The sequence below is a fragment of the Apium graveolens genome, unplaced genomic scaffold (genome assembly GCF_009905375.1).
Source record: "Apium graveolens cultivar Ventura unplaced genomic scaffold, ASM990537v1 ctg7250, whole genome shotgun sequence".
Classification (NCBI taxonomy): Eukaryota; Viridiplantae; Streptophyta; class Magnoliopsida; order Apiales; family Apiaceae; genus Apium; species Apium graveolens.
The window spans coordinates 5251-28055 of record NW_027420168.1 but is presented as its reverse complement, the minus strand read 5'-3'; the positions used below and the strand labels follow the sequence as shown (position 1 = coordinate 28055).

The 22805-nt window shown below is 35.8% G+C and overlaps 3 protein-coding genes across 3 annotated transcripts; 2 read left to right on the top strand and 1 right to left on the bottom strand.

Moving 5' to 3' along the window:
* The first annotated feature begins 3274 nt into the window (after positions 1–3274).
* On the top strand, positions 3275–4474 carry LOC141703966 (F-box protein CPR1-like). Its single transcript, XM_074507340.1, has one exon. It carries the CDS (start codon positions 3275–3277, stop codon positions 4472–4474), a length of 1200 nt encoding a protein of 399 aa, XP_074363441.1.
* Positions 4475–12462: 7988 nt separating this feature from the next.
* LOC141703965 (uncharacterized) lies at positions 12463–13594 on the bottom strand. The gene is made up of 3 exons (XM_074507339.1): positions 13549–13594; positions 13292–13348; positions 12463–12962 (listed from the first exon to the last, which is right to left on the bottom strand). Exons 1-3 carry the CDS (start codon positions 13592–13594, stop codon positions 12463–12465), a joined length of 603 nt encoding a protein of 200 aa, XP_074363440.1.
* A 2338-nt stretch (positions 13595–15932) lies between these two features.
* On the top strand, positions 15933–18056 carry LOC141703963 (F-box/kelch-repeat protein At3g06240-like). The gene is made up of 2 exons (XM_074507336.1): positions 15933–16640; positions 17991–18056. Exons 1-2 carry the CDS (start codon positions 15938–15940, stop codon positions 18041–18043), a joined length of 756 nt encoding a protein of 251 aa, XP_074363437.1. The 5' UTR covers positions 15933–15937; the 3' UTR covers positions 18044–18056.
* The last annotated feature ends 4749 nt before the right edge of the window (positions 18057–22805 follow it).

Genomic DNA, 22805 nt, shown 5'->3' with positions numbered 1-22805 from the left:
AATGTTATTAAAGTGAATGAGTGAATAGGCGGGATGGGGAAATATACTAAGGGGGAAAAAATTTGGCTAAGGGTGGGGAGCAAAAGGGAGAAGCAGCGGGCTCTAATTTTTTAAAATTGAGCTTAGACATCGGTTATTATGTCAACCGATGTTAAAAAAAAATTGGACATCGGTTTATATGTTAACTGATGTGACGTAGTTTTTAAAAGAACAACTTAGACATCACTTTACTCAAAAGCTGATGTAAACATACCAAAAAGACATTACTTTTTTTTATTGTGATGTAAAAAAGGCTTTTAACATCAGTGACTTTTCTAACTGATGTCTAATGTGCGATGTCTAATGCTGATTTTCTAGTAGTGTAATGTGGATTTATATGATAAAAAATAAAGATGAGGCCCTGAGCATGTTTAAGAAATTCAGAACATTGGTTGAGAATAGTACGGGGGAAAAGATAAAAATGTTAAGAACTGACAGGGGTGGCGAGTTTTGTTCTAATCAGTTTAACTTATATTGCGAAGAGAATGGAATTGCAAGACATCTTACTACTCCCTATTCACCACAACAAAATGGGGTTGTTGAGCGTAGAAATAGAACTGTTGTGGCGATGGCTAAGAGTTTCTTAAAGGAGATGTGCTTGCCGTCAGATTTCTGGGGAGAAGCAGCTCGACATGCTGTGTGCGTATTGAATCGATTACCGACACGGGCTCTGTCAGATAAAACACCGTACAAGGTGTGGAAAGGGTACAAGCCAGACATAAGTCACATCCGAGTGTTTGGTTGTGCTGCACACATGAAAGTGCCAAGTGTGCACACAACTAAACTTGACGATCACAGCAGAATGGTGGTTCACTTGGGTACAGAACCGGGAACAAAGGCCTGTAGACTCTATGATCCAGAGTTTGGGAAAATAGCTGTGAGAAGAGATGTTGTGTTTGAGGAAAGGCGACCTTGGAATTGGAATACACAGCAACAAGAAAGTTTGAATGCTCAAGGTTCATTCACTGTGTCGAACAACTGCTCAAATGGAGAAAATCAGAGTGACACTGTGGAGGGGTCTGACAATTACAGTGATGATAACATGGGGGACACAAGTGGACACAACTCGACCACCATTGAGACATCAAGTGTCAGGACTCCCACCAGGCCAATTACAGCAAATACTAGTGAAGAAGATCAAGGATCTGCTACTAAAAACTCAAGTAGCAGCAATGAACAACCAAGAAAATTTAGGCTGCTGAGTGACGTTTATGATGAAACACAAGAAATTGAGCTGGAAGAGGAATTACTATTATGTGGTATAGATGAACCAGGAAGCTATGAAGAAGCTGTGAAAGAAGAGGCCTGGGAACAGGCTATGAAAAATGAGATAGATGCAATTGAAAAGAACAACACCTGGAAACTCGAAGAGCTAGCACCTGGGCACAAACCGATAGGTTTAAAATGGGTTTACAAAATAAAGAAGGATACAAACGGAAAAATTATCAAATACAAAGCAAGACTTGTGACGAAGGGATATGTGCAGAAGCAAGGGGTCGATTTCGAGGAGGTCTTTGCTCCTGTTACCCGTTTGGAAACAGTGAGACTTCTTTTGGCACTAGCAGCAAAAAATGGGTGGGAGGTGCATCACCTAGATGTAAAATCAGCCTTTCTCAATGGGGATTTGGAGGAAACCATATATGTAACTCAGCCCAAGGGTTTTGTGAAATTAAATAGTGAACACATGGTATATCGATTAGTTAAGGCATTGTACAGATTGCGTCAAGCACCCCGTGCTTGGTATACCAAGTTGAGTAGATGCCTGGAGAAGCTTGGGTTTACTAAATGCCCATATGAAAATACAGTATACACCAAACGAGAGGGGGATGAATCATTGGTAATAGGTGTGTATGTTGACGATCTCCTGATCACTGGTACAAGTCTCTCAAATATTCAGAAATTCAAGAAGCAAATGAGTGAGGAATTTGAGATGAGCGATCTCGGAAAGCTATCTCACTACTTGGGACTCGAGGTCAGCCAGGAGAAGGAATGCATAGAACTAAAGCAATCTGCGTATGCAAAGAAGCTGTTGGAAAAAGCTGGCCTAGCAGACTGTAATCCATCCAAATATCCAATGGAGGCGAAAGTACATCTGGTTAAGGACGAAAGTGGGAAGCCTGTCAATCCCACGTTGTTTAAGAGCCTTGTTGGAGGTTTAAGGTATCTGGTCCATACACGACCAGATATTGCATACTCAGTAGGGGTAGTCAGTAGGTTCATGGAGCGTCCTACTACCATGCATCTAAATACGGTTAAACATATATTACGTTATGTCAAAGGGACAGTAAACTACGGGCTGATTTATTGGAGAGGAACACGGAACTACATACTATCGGGTTACTCTGATAGTGATCTTGCTGGGAATATTGAAGACAGACGAAGCACCGGAGGTATGGCCTTTTATTTAAACAAAAGTTTGATCACTTGGGTGTCACAGAAACAGAGATGTGTGGCTCTATCCTCCTGCGAAGCTGAATTTATGGCTGCAACTGCAGCAGCATGTTAGGGAGTGTGGTTACGAAATCTACTTATGCAAATAACTGATATGAAGCATTGTCCGGTCACTATATATGTTGATAATAAGTCCGCGATTGATTTAGCAAAAAATCCTGTTTTTCATGGACGGAGCAAACACATTGATATCCGTTATCACTTTATTCGGGAATGTGTTGAGCATGGTGAAATAACTATTAAGCATATACCTACTGAAGAACAGTGTGCTGATATTCTGACTAAAGCCATGTCCACTGCGAAGTTCGAGAAGATGCGTACCCTGTTGGGAATCCAGAATCTGCAGAAAAGAGTTTAAATTACGGGAGAGCATGTTGGTGTGTAATATAAACTCGTTTGTTTGTTTGAGTATTCACTAAGCCACGTAGCAGCTAGGAGAATAAGTAAAATGTTGTTTCAATATTTTTAGGATCAGAAACAAATAAGTGGAAGTAGTGGATGTTAGTTAGGAGTTTGATGCTAATTTCTAGGAGTTAGTCATTTACATTGTTTTAAGTATCTCAGCATGTATTCAGTTTTTTTTATGTGTGATATATAAAACTTTGAGCAAGTTTGTTCACTCTCTGTCAAATACACGATAGTATTAAATCTGTAGTGTGCATTCACAGGTGATCCACAAACTGAAACCAACACTTATTACGTCAAAAACACTCATTTCGATCTCTATTGTTTTCACTCTTAATCTTCCACATCTTCATCTTCATCTAAATTAAACTCTAAAAAAATGTCAGATGAACTGCTTGCCCTCATTTTCATCCACCTACCGGTGTTCATTCTAATGAGGTTGCGCTGCGTTTCAAAGCAATTTCGTGACTTGATAGACAGTCCATATTTCGCCAACGTGCATCTTCGTCATTCGGTGAGAAATCGTTTGAATCGAAATATACTTTGCAGAAGTATGGATCCCGATCTAAATTGCAAAAGTGTGGGTCTACATTGTGTTGAAATTGATACACTCCGTTGTTTTGAACCAAAATGTCCAGGGGGATGTTATAATTCTTCTACTCAATTAATTGGTATGTGTAACGATATTGTTTTATTTTATGATCAATGTATTAAGGAAATCACATTTTGGAATCCAGCAATTCGCACATATATTGATGTGATTCTTCCTCGTGTTAGTATTCCTCAAGGTTCTTTTTATAATCATACATATAATAATCTGGGGTTTGGGTACGATCATGTTAATGACCATTATAAAGTTGTAATGACTGTTCAGTGGTATCGTACTACTCGATCTAATGGTGCGCAGAATGATAAGGAAGTTCATGTTTATAGTTTAAAATCAAATTCATGGAGAAGAATTGGGAATTTTCCTTATTCAGTAAATTGTGGACGATTACCTGCTACTTTTGCTAATGGTGCTTTGTTTTGGATGTGTTCTGAAGAAACAGTTGAGTCAAATCATGGAAAATATATTGCTGCCTTTGAGCTTGCAACCGAAGAATATAGAGTGGTACCAGCACTACCTGCGTATGATGATACAAGTTGCAATGTTGACAATTATATTGGGTCCATGGAAGGTTTTCTTTGTGTTCAGTGTTATGTTTATCATCCAGAATATGATGACGAGTTGGCGGAAATGGGAGACATATGGTTGCTGCAAAGGGATGGAGAAGAGGATATTTGGACCAAGTTAGTTTCGTTTAATAGACCATCTACAGTTTACCAGCCATTGGCATTTTCGAAGAGTGGCAATCATTTACTTTTGGCAAGCCAAGAAATTTTTTTGTGGTACGATCTTGTCAAGGAAGAAGTACGAGAGGAATTCAGAATTAGGGGTCTGTCTCAATACTATGAGTTAGTTGCTTATATTGAGAGTCTTGTTCATCTTGATGGTGGTACAAGTGCAGAAGAGAATCAACTTATTCGAGAGAAAAAGGTGGCTGAAGATGACGAAAGTGATGAAGGTAATGCTGCTTAATCTTTCTATGTGAAGTTTAAATGCAAATTTATGTTGTTTGAATTTTGTTATTACATATATATGGTAAAATACAAGGAAAACAGTTTAAAAGACAATAATTAAATTTTAAGATGGGAAGTAATTCCCATATCAAAAGTTAGGCTTTGGCTCTCTGTGAAAGAAAAACAAGAAATACAATGTCTGAAATATAATATCAGAGTCATGCCTGTTCTTGAGCAAGTGTTTCAGCTAATGCCAAAACTTCCTAAACAAATATAATATAAGAGCCATGCCTGTTATTGAGAAATTGTTTCCGCTCTTGCCAAAACCTCCAAAACCTTCCTAATAATCTTCTTGACATATTTATAATCTGTTTGCATTTCTTTTTAACTGGGGGTATTTTACAAAATCATTGCATAAAAAGTATATTTAAGGCTGAGTTGTATAGTAGTCCTTTCATCATAGATATGTGTACTGTTTCCAGCTTCTGTTACACGTGGCTTAGGTTTTTTCTTGCATCTCTTGTTGGACAATGATATTTTCCTTGATATTCATTTCCTTTCTTTCTTAAGTTTAAATTTCTATTAGGGCTTAAAGATAGACATTAACATAATTAGATTACTTCTTTACCTAAAGGAGTAAACTTTCAGATTTAATTACCTCTCCAAACTAAAAGTATATATATTATACATCTATTTTGATTATATGTGCATCAATTCACAAGCTTTATCTTCCTTCATTTCATTCCCATAAACTTTTATTCCTTCCTTCATTCTAATCATGTTTTTAAGCATATTAAATATTGTTTTCAAGCCCCAAGCAAATCTTTATCTTTTTGAGATATAGTTCAAGAATACTAAGTGATCATATGACTTTTTAAAATCTTATTAGGCCTGTTTGGGCACCACTTATAAGTCAACTCATGACTTCTCCTCTAAAACAACTCAATCAAATCAAAGGCGAACAAAAAACCCCTTATCCCACAACGCAAGTCCCTGAAGATTAAAACTTGGAGTAAAAAAGCTACACATCTTTTCAATTATAGGCAAGTACAATAACTCAAACATGATTTTTTTTCCCTTAGGTAACCCAACAATAATCAGATAAAGGAGTCAAATTTATCTTTAAAATGTTGAACTGAAGTTTTAGATAATTGTGGGCAAATAAGTATGTATGAGTGTAAGTATAGTAAAGTGAGAAAATATCGGGAAGAAAAAACTTACTACAATAATGGTGGGTTGAACTGGAACTCTTATAGTTCGGATCAGTGAGAAGATGGGCGGGGGAGGGTGTGGTTGGGGGGTTATAGTTAAAAAAATATTGTTTTTAGTTTTCTTTAAACATTGTTAAAGAAATATTGTTAAAAAAAATCATATAAGACTTATTGTTAACATAAAAGCCACCAAATTCGGTTGTTTTCGTTGTTTCCAATATTTATAATTTTTGGAGGGAAATTTCCCGCTTATTTTTATTAAATTTAATAAAAATAAAAGTACAATTAAAATTTAATTCCACCGACTAAAAGCGCCGACTATAAATTTCACCTATTAAAAGTGACCGAACTTAAATTTCACCGCATGCGGTGGATTTTATTCATTCGTCAACGAAAATTTTAGTTGATTTTAAATTCCACCGAAATAGGTGGAATTTAACTTCGGTGGCTTTAAGTTGGTGGAATTTAGTTTTTTTTTGTTGTAGTGTTGGTGGATTGGTAAGGATGGTAAGGGGACTGTGATACAATTAAGTTCCAAAGGCAAGCCTCGAAGAGCGCAACTAAATATTGCTGAAGCAATAGGAGTAAAAGAAGGGGGAGTTAGATAAAACACACTAACATGAAACAAATAGTAGAATCTGTCTGTCAAGTGGTAATGTGTGCGGTGAACGCTTCACTTGAGATGAATTCTCCCATTTAGTTTCCATTTGGCATGCAATACTTCAGAAAAAATGTTTATACTTTAATCAATGTTCCTCGAGTTAATATTTATACATTAAATAATGTTTCTAAAGTTCATGTTAAACGGTCCATGAACAAGGGTGTCAATTGTTTATCTGGTTTTTGTTCTTGTTTATCAATTGTCATAACTGTTATATATCCCATGTTACACATATTAAAAAAAAGATGTATATATCTATATATCTATAATTTATAACATGTAACTCTATAATTTATAACATGTAACATACGTAATAAATTTTATTGAATCATATAGGAGTGCAAAATAATAAAAATTATTACATGATAATAATATACCTATCTACATCGTGCAACATAACATGTATAGTAGCACATGCTAAGAAATAAACATAGTGTACATTATATTTGGGGTACATGAAGAATAACATGTATAGTAGTACATGTTGAGAACTAAATATAGAGTACATTATATTCCGGGTACATAAAGAATACTATAAATGATCATCCAATGAGTCGAACTCTGCACCAACACTTTGTTGTCTGGTATAATGTATAATGTCATACAAGCAAAGATAGTACTATATTTATAAAAAATATATATGTTGATGTACAATTTAAACAATCTAAGGAAAAATTATAATTGAGAATTAATTATTTATATAATAAACAATCTTTTGACTGTTATTAAGTACTTTAGTGGCAAAAATATATGTTTGTATCTCTATATATGCCTAATTTTTTTAATTACTTGAAATTTGAATGAAAGCCATAAGATCGTACAAGTAAGATGCTTTTATCAAATTTATATAAATCTATAGAAGAAATCTGTTTTTAAAAGATTAGATGACAGAATTTGAAAATATCGTGATTTATAACGAGGTGATACTAAGAGAAAGGAACAACCATTGCACAATTTCCGGATAGACTTAAGAAAAAAAATCTTTGCAACATTTCTGGACTTATCAAGATGTTTGTAAGCGTTCTTTCAAGCTGTAATGATGAGTTCTCAAAACAAGCTTTTGGTTTAAATTATCGAAGTGTCTTAATAAAATTTCCTCACAACGATAAGGTATTAGCTTATAAAACATCCAAAAAAAATAAAATGATACGTACATCTGGAGCTAGTCGAGAAAGTATCACAAAAGCCGTAATAAAGTATTTTAAATACCAATATTTTATTAACAGAACCTCTGATTATCCAAACCATAAAGTCATCACAATTTTCGACAAAGAAATAAATGAAAAGAATACATTGAATAATAACAACATATTCTTTAATGTTGGTAATATTATCATTAGCATAAACTCACCGAAATTATAGATTTTAGCATCAAAAGTCAGAACATGATAGTTAATAAGAGGAGAATTAAGCACTAGAGTGTGTGAATCAAATATGATGATACCATAACATCCAACACTTACATAAAATTTTACTACTTACATAAACATCATACATGACTTGTCACAAACATAAGCAATGGACTTAATTAACCCTCACTCAAATTTTTTCCAACGTTACTCTTGGAAAAAAGACATTAACATAAGCCTTATCAAAATTGCAAGGAGAGTATTCAAATTCTTTTGGAGAATGCAAATTTGAACCAAACATTTCTCATGAAAGAACAAATTTCCTCTTGGAAGATAAAGGCGTAGCTTGTAGAAGCATCATAGGACACAACATCAGAAATGAGAGGTGAACTTCTACGAAAACATATATACCGTGCCATCATTACCTACCAACAAATCCACATTTGAAGAAGGTGTTTTCTTGCAAGTATACATAGAATAGGTGGTTCTTGTATAACATGAGTTTCAAGAGTTGTTTACAAATCATAAGAATGTAAGAGTCCGGAAGGTTCTAGTGGGCTCAACTCATTATTGTTGTTTTCATAACTTCTTTGTGAGGAAGGTTCGTACTACCCAACTTTGAGGGCTAGATTTTTGTGTGTCGGATCCACACAATGATTAATTTTTAATAGGCATCTCCTTTAGACATTCTATTCTAGTATTATTAATTAGTTAATACATTCCACAATTTTCTTATCCTTTAGAATTAGTTAATTAAGTTCAGCTTCTTTGTTTCTTTTCAAAATTAGAGTACTAAGTAACATATGTGATTTACTCCTTGCTTCCACTCAATGCTGCTACTTACATCAGTACTGCAGCTAGCTCCTATACTCTGCACTCATAATTCATATATATAAATTATTTACTTTTGCGTTTCAGCTAAATAAGACCACTGATCTAGGTTGGTTGACAAAAACTCACTAATTTACATCTTCAATTTCTGAAGATTCCGATGTGAACTTCTCCTTAGATTTCACTGTAATACAAGTGGGTTGTAACTTGACCTTGTCATTTCAGTTTTTTAAGATACAGATTCACATTCATTTTTCTTACAATTTCACTTAGTATAATTTAATGGAGACACCTGATTTCTCAAGCAAATTTGCAGGTAACAACAATCATAGTGTATGTTTTATCACGTACCCCGCGAGTGTTGTCTTTTCCTCGAATTCTTGATCCTGACTATGCATTTATTCCTCCTCCGTTTCTCCGCTTTACCCACTCATAATATGTTGATAACTCCGGTGAGCGGGCGGCTCCGTCCGATGGCGTTCCTGGACAATTTGTGCGGGGGTGAGGTGTAGCTGCTTGTTGGGCGCCTGCAAAACAACACCGGAAGGGGGGTTTGGCTCCCACGGTGCCTCCGGTGTGAGAATAAGAATAGACTTTGGAGAAGATGAAGGTATATATGTTTATGTAATTTTGAGGCTGCTGTGTATGTGTGTTTATATGTGATGGCTGCTGTGTGTTTTTGAGTGTATGAGAGTGTGTGAGTGTGAGAGTAAAAATATTTTCCAACCCCTAAACCCTTCGGTCTTGGGGGTATATATAGCCCCAAGGTAGGGTTTAGGGGTAGTTACCTCTAAATCTAGGCCGTTGGATCTTGGGAGCGGAGGACGCCTGGCTTGGGCGGATTGCTTACACGTGTCCAGGGGAGGACCACCTATAGAGTGTCCTAACGGCCTCTGACACGCGTCGTGCTTTTCTGGATTGTTGGTTGTTGATAGCTGTTATAGTCACGTGCCCACGTACCTCTCCTCGGCGGGTTTTAGGATGTGCATGCTTTTGCTGGGACCTTGCTCATGGCCGTCTGAGTCCGGATCCGGATCCGGGTAGGCATTAGGTCCGGGCTCCCCGTCGGATCCGGATCCGGGTAATGCGATGGGGCCGGGCCTGGCCTCTCCATTTGATTGTTCTGGGAGAGGGGGTCTCGGACCATCGATCGAGGCTGGTGTCCTTTAGATCCAGGTTATATCCTGAACGGGTCTCTTATACCCTATCATTTGCCCCCACTCCCTTATGCGGATTTTCTGGATGAGGGAGTAGAGTAGGATTACATGGTTGGCTTGGGAGAAAAATTTCTGCTCCTGGTTGCCCCCCAATCCGGATCTGGTATAGTAGATGCCAATCCGGATTAAGGTAGGATGGTTGATGCCTTAGAAAAATTTCTGCTCCTGGTTGCCCCCCAATCCGGATCTGGTGTAGTAGATGCCAATCCGGATTAAGGTAGGATGGTTGATGCCTTAGAAAAATTTCTGCTCCTGGTTGCCCCCCAATCCGGATCTGGTGTAGTAGATGGCAATCCGGATTAAGGTAGAATAGTTGCTGCTTCTAGAAAAATTTCTACTCCTGGTTGCCCCCCAATCCGGATCTGGTGTAGTAGATGGCAATCCGGATTAAGGTAGAATAGTTACTGCTTCTAGAAAAATTTCTGCTCCTGGTTTGCCCCCAATCCGGAACTGGTATAGTAGATGCCAATCCGGATTTAGGTAGAATAGTTGCTGCTTCTAGAAAAATTTCTGCTCCTGGTTGCCCCCCAATCCGGAACTGGTATAGTAGATATCAATGCGGATTAAGGTAGAATAGTTGCTGCTTCTAGAAAAATTTCTGCTCCTGGTTGCCCCCCAATCCGGAACTGGTGTAGTGGATCCCAATCCGGATTAGGGTAGAATTATTTCAAACATGAAACTGTTGACAATGATCCAGACTATTGTTATTGATCCGGTTCCTGGGCTGTGGAATTCGAAAGGTTTGGGAATTTAAACGGTTTTGCTCATTTTCCCCCCCTTCGAATTTGAATTTTGGGCAGTTACTTTGCTTGATAATTGGGCCATAATGATGACTTGATATAAATGTGCATTATGTGTATATATTTGTCTCTTTTTTTTTGTAACTGCTGGGATAACCAACCCCTGGCTGCCACGTGGCAGGGGTGGTTTCTCTCCCCTTCCCCTATAAAAGTCGCAGCCTCCTTTCTTTTTCTCTTCTTATTTTCATTCTTTTCTCTGATTTCTTCTAACTTTTTCTTTCTGGTTGCTTCTGTCTCCTTCTTACTAGGCTCTTTTTGATTCTTTTTTGCCTTAGCCCTAATTCGGTCGAAGACAGATCTCCTGGATTGCTGAGAGTCTCCGGACTCTTCTTGCTTATCATCTTGTTCAAATTCCATCTGAGCCCGAGCTTGTTCCTCTCTGTAGAGCCTGATTGCTTCAGCAAGTTCATGGCTTGTTAAGTTAGCCATATGCTCCTCTACAACTGGAACATTTGTGTACTTGTATTGATTTAGCTCTATGACATTTCTAGCATCCCTGATCGGGGTATGCTGTGTCAGTGGTTGCTCCTGGAAGGTCTCCCTGTCTCCTCCAAGTTCTTGAACTTGAGAGGGGTCTTGATCCTGAATATGGGTACTGGCGGAGGTCCTACCAGCTGTACTTTTTCCTGCTCTTGCCATCACCACAAATGTACAAACAACTGACCAAGATTTGAGGCTATAAATGTGGATCTGAGGTTGTTTTTTTGAAGATTACAAAAAATTTCCAGAATAACAGCAAGCAAATTTTCTGGGTTTTGCTAACAACAATACTAAACAAGAACAACAGCCTCTTGAACACAAAAGAAAATATGCAAGCTAAAACAATTCTGAGTTTTAAAATTACCAAAACTATCAAACCCCAGGCTTCAAGACTATCAAGATTATCAAACTCTAAACAACCAAAACTTAACAAGAGCGGGCTCACACAAACGTGGCCTAAAGTAACGAGTTCACACAAACGTGGCTAAAATAAACATTCATATTGAAGAAAGGTTTTGGTTGTTTATGTTCTTACAGTTTTGAAAGTGGACTCTCTCAAGAGTTTGCTGATGAAGATGAATCCAGGGGCACCGAGAACCAAGAATGGAGCGCCCCTCCTTCTAGCACCAAATGATAACTCCGGTGAGCGGGCGGCTCCGTCCGACGGCGTTCCTGGACAATCTGTGTGGGGGTGAGGTGTAGCTGCTGGTTGGGCGCCTGCAAAACAACACCGGAAGGGGGGTTTGGCTCCCATGGTGCCTCCGGTGTGAGAATAAGAACAGGCTTTGGAGAAGATGAAGGTATATATGTTTATGTAATTTAGAGGCTGCTGTGTATGTGTGTTTATATGTGATGGCTGCTGTGTGTTTTTGAGTGTATGAGAGTGTGTGAGTGTGAGAGAAAATATTTTCCAACCCCTAAACCCTTCGGTCTTGGGGGTATATATAGCCCCAAGGTAGGGTTTAGGGGTAGTTACCTCTAAATCTGGACCGTTGGATCTTGGGAGCGGAGGACGCCTGGCTTGGGCGGATTGCTTACACGTGTCCAGGGGAGGACCACCTCCAGAGTGTCCTAACGGCCTCTGACACGCGCCGTGCTTTTCTGGAGTGTTGGTTGTTGATAACTGTCATAGTCACGTACCCACGTACCCCTCCTTGGCGGGTTGTAGGATGTGCATGCGTTTGCTGGGACCCCGCTCATGGCCGTCTTAGTCCGGATCCGGGTAGGCATTAGGTCCGGGCTCTCCGTCGGATCCGGATCCGGGTAATGTGATGGGGCCGGGCCTGGCCTCTCCATTTGATTGTTCTGGGAGAGGGGGGTCTCGGACTATCGATCGAGTCTGGTGTCTTTTAGATCCAGGTTACATCCTGGCCGGGTCTCTTATACCCTATCACATGTGAATAGAAGTTTCCCATCTTCCTTTTCTCTTTTAGCCCACTCCTCTTCAATAAGCAATAGCTATCCATCGTTGTTCTCAGGTTTACCTCGAAGTCTCTCCTTGTTAGTTTTCAAAGAGCCGATAGTTTCTTCCACTTTCATCTTCTCCAAGTCTCCGAATTGTTCCATGGTAGAAGAAATTTGAAGGAAGTTTGAGGGCACCGCTCTTAGCAGCTTCTTGACCATATATGATTCTGCGATTTCTTCACCAAGTGCACATATGTTAACCACGAGTCCACTCATTTCCAGATAGAAGTCGTCAAGGGAATCTGTATCCTTCATGATCATTGCTTCGAACCCACTCCTTAGAGTTTGTATCCTCGCCTTCTTCACGCGATCAACATCTTGACACGTGACCCTTACAGCTTCCCAAGCTTCTTTTACAGTCTCTTTCTCTGCCAATGACAGAAGAATATCTTCGGGGATGCCATGATATATAGCAGCAAGAGCAATCTTGTATGACCTGTTATCGACCACCACATTTTTCTCCTTCGATTCTACAACACCCAAACACCATGGGCCTGCAAGTAGACTTTAATTTTCATTGCCCATGTTGTGTAATTTCCTCTTGACGACATGGGATAATTTAAGCTCACTGCACCATCCTTATTTTTTCCCGTTTCCACTGTCAACATCTTGGGCATTCACTGGGGACACCCGAGCCCTTATAACAGAATGTTGAATAAATACAAAACAATCTTACATATATTACTAAGTGTTTAATTTGAAACTATGAAAAATAAGATGCACGTTCAACTCGTCTTTTATTCAATGAGAATATACAAGATAAATTGCCATGCTAGAAAATAGGAACTGCAGAAACTAATTTTTTAATACAACTCAAACTCACCCGCTGTATACTTATTGACTCCTAAAAACTCTCCATGCCTCCAAAGATCACGTCCAACTACAAGACTCGCGGTTTACAGAGTAACAGGATAACAAGCACACATTTTAATAAATCAAATAAATAAAAACAGGTTTAGAAGAAAATCCCAACAATCTCAACTTACATCAGGGAACAATCTTTCTTTATCTTGTTTAACTAATTTGTTGAATTAGGGAATAAGAACTCTTCAATGTGTGCCTCTAGATTCTGTTTAGCACCTCCATCATACTCATCTTTCGATATATCATCCTCCATCATACTCATCTTTCGATATATCATCCTATCAATATAGGATATGCCTACTAATCCTAATGATGATCATGTGATAATCCTGATGAGAAATCGAAAAGAAAAAGAGGAGAAAAGAAAATAAAGACTTACAGATTTGTAGCACGGCAGAAAAACGGAGAACAGCGAAAGCGAAGAACAAGTTCCAAGGCTTCAAAATCTCGAAAATGACTTCGAAAATGCTCAGCAACGGGAGAAGAAAATGGCGACTGTTGTTTTTTTTTTTTATATGCGAACAGAGAATAAAAGCGGGAAGAGAGCAGCTTTTTATAGGGGCTGGGGGAGGACAACCACCCCTGCCACGTGGCAAGGTGCAATTGGGCCTAGGAGCGGTTACCAAAAAATGTATATATACATTTATATATGCATATTTAAAAGCTCAATAAATCCCATAATCATTATGGGGCGGTTTTCTAGGGAGTTACTGCCCAAAACTTCTATTATGTTTTAAGTCTTGTCTGAGTCCTCTGAATGTGGTTTATCGGTTTGTTATGGTTTATAATGTTCATGAGATTTTGTAGGAGTGTTTTGAATAAGTTTCGGCTATGTGGAGTAATATGGTTTATTTAGGATTCATTCAGTACTTAATTCCTTATTTTTAGCTTAGATAAGTGGTGTTCTCTTTCATAATATTATTTAATCTGTTTTGTACTCTTTTGCAAGAATAAGATCAACTTGAATACTTTGTGTTTCTCTCGTTTTACATTGCAAACACATATCTATATATATTACTGAAACCAGGACGGTAGAAGGTGTATACTTTCTTCACAAACACACCCACTAATGGCCCGGTTAAAGTTTAAGGTTAATATTGATGATTCTATGAGTCAAATTTGTATCCAATGACCTACTTGAGTCATTTGACGGTAATGAGTCATCTAATTGATGTTTAACCCAAATAATAAATAATATTCATGCAGACTAATATATAATATATAATTGAGTTAAAATAAAATTAAAGCTATTAAACCATAAAGACACCGTGCTACACTGTGCATAGCACGGATTCTAAACTAGTAAATTTTAAAGAATGAATTATTATAAACATCTTTTAGTACTTCAAATATAGTATATACATATCTCTCTGCACGGATGTCTTTTTTGTATAGGAGGGATAAAAAAACTTCTTATATTATGTAATTTCTTACATAAATAGTTAATTACTTTATTAATCTTTTATATAAATATTTTATAAATATATAATTTTTCTATGAAATTATCTAAATATGTAATTCCAATATAAATATTGGCTCTTGTAATCAATTATCCATTGATATTTGAATGATTTTAAGATACAAAATAAGTGTGATTTGCAAAAGTATTTTTAATTTCACAAATCAATGAACAAAAAGAAACAAAAAAAATATAGAAATTAAATTAAAAAATGATCCTTACTATTATCGAAAAACTTAATAAAATCACTTTGCTTATCACTTCTTCGTAAAAGTAATGTTTTCTCTCATTTTCAAGTCATTTGTTCATACTACAGGCATTCACAATATATATATGCCTCATTAACATGCGTTTTTATGATTTTTTTTATTTCTTTAAAACTAATATTTTAATTTACATAAAGTGTAATGTATAATTGTGTTTTTTTAAAAATGTTTTTAAAAATTGATTTTTCAGTAATAGAAATGACCATATTTTGTGATATTTTGGGCTTTTTGGGTGATACTGTGAGCTATTACCCAACAATAAAAAACACTTTTTGCAAAAGCGGTAAACATAATTTCTTTTTGCCCTTATTACCTCAAAAACACTCATTTCCATCTCTACTGTTTTCACTCTTAATCATCCCCATCTTCATCTTCATATAAATTAAACTCTAAAAAAATGTCAGATGAACTGTTTGCCCTCATTTTCATCCACCTACCGGTGTTATTTTAAATGAGGTTGCGCTGCGTTTCAAAGCAATTTCGTGACTTGATAGACAGTCCATATTTCGCCAACGTGCATCTTCGTCAATCGGTGAGAAATCGTTTGAATCGAAATATACTTTGCAGAAGTATGGATCCCGATCTAAATTGCAAAAGTGTGGGTTTACATTGTGTTGAAATTGATACACTCCGTTGTTTTGAACCAAAATGTCCAGGGGGACGTTATAATTCTTCTACTCAATTAATTGGTATGTGTAACGGTGTTATTTTATTTTATGATCAATGTATTAAGGAAATCACATTTTGGAATCCAGCAATTCGCACATATATTGATGTGATTCTTCCTCGTGTTAGTATTCCTCAAGGTTCTTTTTATAATCATACATATAATAATCTGGGGTTTGGGTACGATCGAGTTAATGACGATTATAAAGTTGTAATGACGGTTCAGTGGTATCGTAGTACTCGATCTAATGGTGCGCAGAATGATAAGGAAGTTCATGTTTATAGTTTAAAATCAAATTCATGGAGAAGAATTGGGAATTTTCCTTATTCAGTAAATTGTGGACGATTACCTGCTACTTTTGCTAATGGTGCTTTGTTTTGGATGTGTTCTGAAGAAACTGTTGAGTCAAATCACGGAAAATATATTGCTGCCTTTGAGCTTGCAACCGAAGAATATAGAGTGGTACCAGCACTACCTGCGTATGATGATACAAGTTGCAATGTTGACATTTATATTGGGTCCATGGAAGGTTTTCTTTGTGTTCAGTGTTATGTTTATCATCCAGAATGTGATGACGAGTTGGCGGAAATGGGAGACATATGGTTACTGCAAAGGGATGGAGAAGAGGATACTTGGACCAAGTTAGTTTCGTTTAATAGACCATCTACAGTTTACCAGCCATTGGCATTTTCGAAGAGTGGCAATCATTTACTTTTGGCAAGCCAAGAAAAGTTTTTGTGGTACGATCTTGTCAAGGAAGAAGTACGAGAGGAATTCAGAATTAGGGGTCTGCCTCAATACTATGAGTCAGTTGCTTATATTGAGAGTCTTGTTCATCTTGATGGTGGTACAAGTGCAGAAGAGAATCAACTTATTCGAGAGAAAAAGGTGGCTGAAGACGACGAAAGTGATGAAGGTAATGCTGCTTAATCATTCTATGTGAAGTTTAAATGCAAATTTATGTTGTTTGAATTTTGTTATTACATATATATGGTAAAATACAAGGAAAACAGTTTAAAAGACAATAATTAAATTTTAAGATAGGAAGTAATTCCCATATCAGAAGTAAGGCTTTGGCTCTCTGTGAAAGAAAAACAAGAAATACAATGTCTGAAATATAATATCAGAGTCATGCCTCTTCTTGAGCAAGTGTTTCAGCTAATGCCAAAACTTCCTAAACAAATATAATATAAGAGCCATGCCTGTTCTTGAGAAATTGTTTCCCCTCTTGCCAAAACCTCCAAAACCTTCCTAATAATCTTCTTGACATATTTATAATCTGTTTGCGTTTCTTTTTAACTGGGGGTATTTTACAAAATCATTGCATAAAAAGTATATTTAAGGCTTAGCTGTATAGTAGTCCTTTCATCAAAGATATGTGTACTGTTTCCGGCTTCTGTTACACGTGGCTTAGGTTTTTCCTTGCATCTCTTGTTGGACAATGATATTTTCCTTGATATTCATTTCCTTTCTTTCTTAAGTTTAAATTTCTATTAGGGCTTAAAGATAGACATTAACATAATTAGATTACTTCTTTCCCTGTAGGAGTAAACTTTCAGATTTAATTACCTCTCCAAGCTAAAAGTATATATATTATACATCTATTTTGATTATATGTGCATCAATTCACAAGCTTTATCTTCCTTCATTTCATTCCATAAACTTTTATTCCTTCCTTCCTTCTAATCATGTTTTTAAGCATATTAAATATTGTTTTCAAGCCCCAAGCAAAATCTTTATCTTTATGAGATATAGTTCAAGAATACTAAGTGATCATATGACTTTTTAAAATCTTATTAGGCCTGTTTGGGCACCACTTATAAGTCAACTCATGACTTATAAGCGGTAACAGTTTATTGACCAGTGTTTGTCGACCCAAATTATAAGTTGAATTTTTGAATTTATAATTTATAAGCTCATAAATTGAATTTTACTAGCGATGTACTTTTTCTTAACTTATTTTGATTTTTCACTTTTTATTAACTTTATTTTTTAAATATATGTTTTAAATGTTATTCTAATTTAAAATTCATGAATGAAAATAATTATATTTCAAAATTATCTATTTGGGTTCATTTAATTAAAAAAATCTGACTCATAAGTAAAATTATTAAAACATTCATTTTAAATCATAAGTTAAAATTATTGAAAATTCACTAACTCAATCTTATTACAAAAAAATTTGTAATGCAAAATTTATATATGTAACCCTTGATTTTGTCAATTGACTAGTATTAATTTAGAAATTTTCATGTTTTTGCCAAAGGTCTACGGCTGCTAAGTAGCATGGCTATGGAGATCCTTGAAGATGCAGTTTGAGTGGGCTTGCTCCTGAAGGTTTTCTTACAATTGTCAACTCTTGTGCTAAAGCCTGTTTGTACTATGGATAATGAGATGACTATGAGAGTTTGATGATTTTAATCATGTATTGTTTTGTATCAAATATCTGTATCTTTGCAGTCCAGAATGTTTTGGTTTATGCCTTAGTCTAGATCATGTGCATGCCTCTGGAATAGTATAGATCATGCGGAGGCTAAGTATATTTCTGTTTTGCAGAAACCTTAGTAATTTAATACCCCCTCTGATCATGGGTGAGAATATATTCATGCTGTAATAAAATTAAATTTGAATGTCTTAGCATTATTATGACAAATTTTATAGCATCGCAATTGTCTAAAATTTGATGATTTATATTTCATGCTATATTTCATTACAAATTAATATATCTAATTAAGAAGAATTAATTTCTATATAGAATTAGTAAATTGTAGATTTCTTAGACCAAATTTCCAGCATTAATAGATCCACATTTCATCTCTGAATTAGATTAACGAAAAAAATTGTGTCAATAGTAAATTAAGACGTATATGGGTATATTGCTAGAGATGAGTTTGCATATTAAAACGTATATGGATGTATTGCTAGAGATCAGTTTGCATATTGCACTACAAGAAAATTACTAAAATCCACCACCAAATATCGCTGGAATTTAGCTATAATCGACCATATTCTGTGGAATTTAGTATAAAATCGACCGAAGCATGTTGGTGGCTTTTAAGAGGGTGGATTTTAAGTTTTACGGTAGAATTTATATAAAATCGACCGAATCATTGGTCGCTTTTATAAAATTTAAAATTTGAAGTTCAAAATTTTGTGAAAATTTGAATCTCCCACCCGAGAATAAATTACACCAAAATCGGTCGATTTTAGCATAAAAATGTTTGAGAAAAACAATAAAGAACCACCCCACCCATCAACCGTGCAACCACCACCTACCACCGGGAAAAAATTCCGGTGACTCCATCTCTCACCATTCGCTCTCCGTTTTGCTTCTCCTTTCTCGATCTATCTCTTCGTCCCCTTCTTTCTAGCTCACTCTCACTCAATCACCATCTCTCCTGATTCTCTTTCATAATCTCTCCTCAGTCTCCCAATTCATCTCTCATATAAGTGAGCCAAATAAAATCTGCCAGCACCCTACAACAACCTCAACTCAAACCAACAAATAAAATCCCTCCACTTCTCCTCTAAAACAACTCAATCAAATTAAAGGCCAACAAAAAACCCCTTCTCCCAGAGCGCAAGTCCCTGAAGATTAAAACTTGGTGTAAAAAAGCTACACATCTTTTCAATTATAGGCAAGTACAATAACTCAAACAAGATTTTTTTTCCCTTAGGTAACCCAACAATAATCAGATAAAGGAGTCAAATTTATCTTTAAAATGTTGAACTGAAGTTGTAGATAATTGTGGGCAAATAAGTATGTATGAGTGTAAGTATAGTAAAGTGAGAAAATATGGGAAGAAAAAACTTACTACAATAATGGTGGGTTGAACTGGAACTCTTATAGTTCGGATCAGTGAAAAGATGGGCGGGGGAGGGTTGTGGTTGGGGGTTATAGTTAAAAAAATATTGTTTTTAGTTTTCTTTAAACATTGTTAAAGAAATATTGTTAAAAAAAATCATATAAGACTTATTGTTAGCATAAAAAGCCACCAAATTCGGTTGTTTTCATTGGTTTCTAATATTTATAATTTTTGGAGGTAAATTTCCCGCCTATTTTTATTAAATTTAATAAAATAAAAGTACAATTAAAATTTAATTCCACCGACTAAAAGCGCCGACTATAAATTTCACCTATTAAAAGTGACCGAACTTAAATTTCACCGCATGCGGTGGATTTTATTCATTCGTCAACGAAAATTTTAGTTGATTTTAAATTCCACCGAAATCGGTGGAATTTAACTTCAGTGGCTTTAAGTTGGTGGAATTAGTTTTTTTTTGTTGTAGTGTTGGTGGATTGGTAAGGATGGTAAGGGGACTGTGATACAATTAAGTTCCAAAGGCAAGCCTCGAAGAGCGCAACTAAATATTGCTCAAGCAATAGGAGTAAAAGAATGGGAGTTAGATAAAACACACTAACATGAAACAGATAGTAGAATCTGTCTGTCAAGTGGTAATGTGTGCGGTGAACGCTTCACTTGAGATGAATTCTCCCATTTAGTTTCCATTTGGCATGCTATACTTCAGAAAAAATGTTTATACTTTAATCAATGTTCCTCGAGTTATTATTTATACATTAAATAATATTTCTAAAGTTCATGTTAAATGGTCCACGAACAAGGGTGTCAATTGTTTAGCTGGTTTTTGTTCTTGTTTATCAATTGTCATAACTGTTATATATCCCATGTTACACATATTAAAAAAAGACGTATATATCTATATATCTATAATTTATAACATGTAACTCTATAATTTATAACATGTAACATACGTAATAACTTTTATTGTATCATATATGAGTGCAAAATAATAAAAATTATTACATGATAATAATATACCTATCTACATCGTGCAACATAACATGTATAGTAGCACATGCTAAGAAATAAACCTAGAGTACATTATATTTGGGGTACATGAAGAATAACATATATAGTAGTACATGCTGAGAACTAAATATAGAGTACATTATATTCCGGGGTACATAAAGAATACTATAAATGATCATCGTGCACCAACACTTTGTTTTTCTGGTATAATGTATAATGTCATACAAGCAAAGAGAGTACTATATTTATAAAAAATATATATGTTGATGTACAATTTAAACAATCTAAGGAAAAAAATATAACTGAGAATTAATTATTTATATAATAAACAATCTTTTGACTGTTATTAAGTACTTTAGTACCAAAAATATATGTTTGTATCTCTATATATGCCTAATTTTTTTAATTACTTGAAATTTGAATGAAAGCCATAAGATCGTACAAGTAAGATGCTTTTATCAAATTTATATAAATCTATGGAAGAAATCTATTTTAAAAGATTAGATGACAGAATTTGAAAATATCGTGATTTATAATGAGGTGATACTAAGAGAAAGGAACAACCATTGCATAATTTCCGGATAGACTTAAGAAAAAAAATCTTTGCAACATTTCTGGACTTATTAAGATGTTTGTAAGCCTTCTTTCAAGCTGTAATGATGAGTTCTCAAAACAAGATTTTGGTTTAAATTATCGAAGTGTCTCAATAAAATTTCCTCACAACGATAAGAGGAGAATTAAGCACTAGAGTGTGTGAATCAAATGTGATGATACCATAACATCCAACACTTACATAAAATTTTACTACTTACATAAACATCAAAGGTACATTACTTGTCACAAACATAAACAATGGGCTTAATTAACCCTCACTCAAATTTTTTCCAACGTTACTCTTGGAAAAAAGACATTAACATAAGCCTTATCAAAATTGCAAGGAGAGTATTCAAATTCTTTTGGAGAATGCAAATTTGAACCAAACATTTCTCATGAAAGAACAAATTTCCTCTTGGAAGATAAAGGCATAGCTTGTAGAAGCATCATAGGACACAACATCAGAAATGAGAGGTGAATTTCTACGAAAACATATATACCGTGCCATCATTACCTACCAACAAATCCATATTTGAAGAAGGTGTTTTCTTGCAAGTATACATAGAATAGGTGGTTCTTGTATAACATGAGTTTCAAGAGTTGTTTATAAATCATAAGAATGTAAGAGTCCGGAAGGTTCTAGTGGGCTCAACTCAATATTGTTGTCTTCATAACTTCTTTGTGAGGAAGGTTCGTACTACCCAACTTTGAGGGCTAGATTTTTGTGTGTCGGATCCACACAATGATTAATTTTTAATAGGCATCTCCTTTAGACATTCTATTCTAGTATTATTAATTAGTTAATACATTCCAAAATTTCTTTATCCTTTAGAATTAGTTAATTAAGTTCAGCTTCTTTATTTCTTTTCAAATATTAGAGTACTAAGTAACATATGTGATTTACTCCTTGCTTCCACTCACTGCAGCTACTTACATCAGTACTGCAGCTAGCTCCAATACACTGCACTCATAATTCTATATATAAATTATTTACTTTTGCATTTCAGCTAAATAAGACCACTGATCTAGGTTGGTTGACAAAAACTCACTAATTTACATCTTCAATTTCTGAAGATTCCGATGTGAACTTCTCCTTAGATTTCACTGTAATACAAGTGGGTTGTAACTTGACCTTGTCATTTCAGTTTTTTAAGATACAGATTCACATTCATTTTTCTTACAATTTCACTTAGTATAATTTAATGGAGACACCTGATTTCTCAAGCAAATTTGCAGGTAACAACAATCATAGTGTATGTTTTATCACGTACCCCGCGAGTGTTGTCTTTTCCTCGAATTCTTGATCCTGACTATGCATCTATTCCTCCTCTGTTTCTCCGCTTTACCCACTCATAACATGTTGATAACTCCGGTGAGCGGGCGGCTCCGTCCGACGGCGTTCCTGGACAATCTGTGCGGGGGTGAGGTATAGCTGCTGGTTGGGCGCCTGCAAAACAACACCGGAAGGGGGTTTGGCTCCCACGGCGCCTCTGGTGTAAGAATTAGAACAGGCTTTGGAGAAGATGAAGGTATATATGTTTATGTAATTTAGAGGCTGCTGTGTATGTGTGTTTATATGTGATGGCTGCTGTGTGTTTTTGAGTGTATGATAGTGTGTGAGTGTGAGAGTAAAAATATTTTCCAACCCCTAAACC

What these genes read in the sequence shown, in the direction of transcription:
- LOC141703966 (XM_074507340.1), top strand. Translation starts at nt 3,275, where the DNA reads ATGTCAGATGAACTGCTTGCCCTCATTTTCATCCACCTACCGGTGTTC.
- LOC141703963 (XM_074507336.1), top strand. Translation starts at nt 15,938, where the DNA reads ATGACGGTTCAGTGGTATCGTAGTACTCGATCTAATGGTGCGCAGAAT. An exon ending in AGACGACGAAAGTGATGAAG is followed by an intron (nt 16,641 to 17,990) that starts GTAATGCTGCTT and finishes TTTTTGCCAAAG; the next exon opens with GTCTACGGCTGCTAAGTAGC.
- LOC141703965 (XM_074507339.1), bottom strand. Translation starts at nt 13,594, where the DNA reads ATGAGTATGATGGAGGATGATATATCGAAAGATGAGTATGATGGAG. An exon ending in GAAAGATGAGTATGATGGAG is followed by an intron (nt 13,349 to 13,548) that starts GTGCTAAACAGA and finishes CGAGTCTTGTAG; the next exon opens with TTGGACGTGATCTTTGGAGG. An exon ending in AGTCAATAAGTATACAGCGG is followed by an intron (nt 12,963 to 13,291) that starts GTGAGTTTGAGT and finishes GTCTACTTGCAG; the next exon opens with GCCCATGGTGTTTGGGTGTT.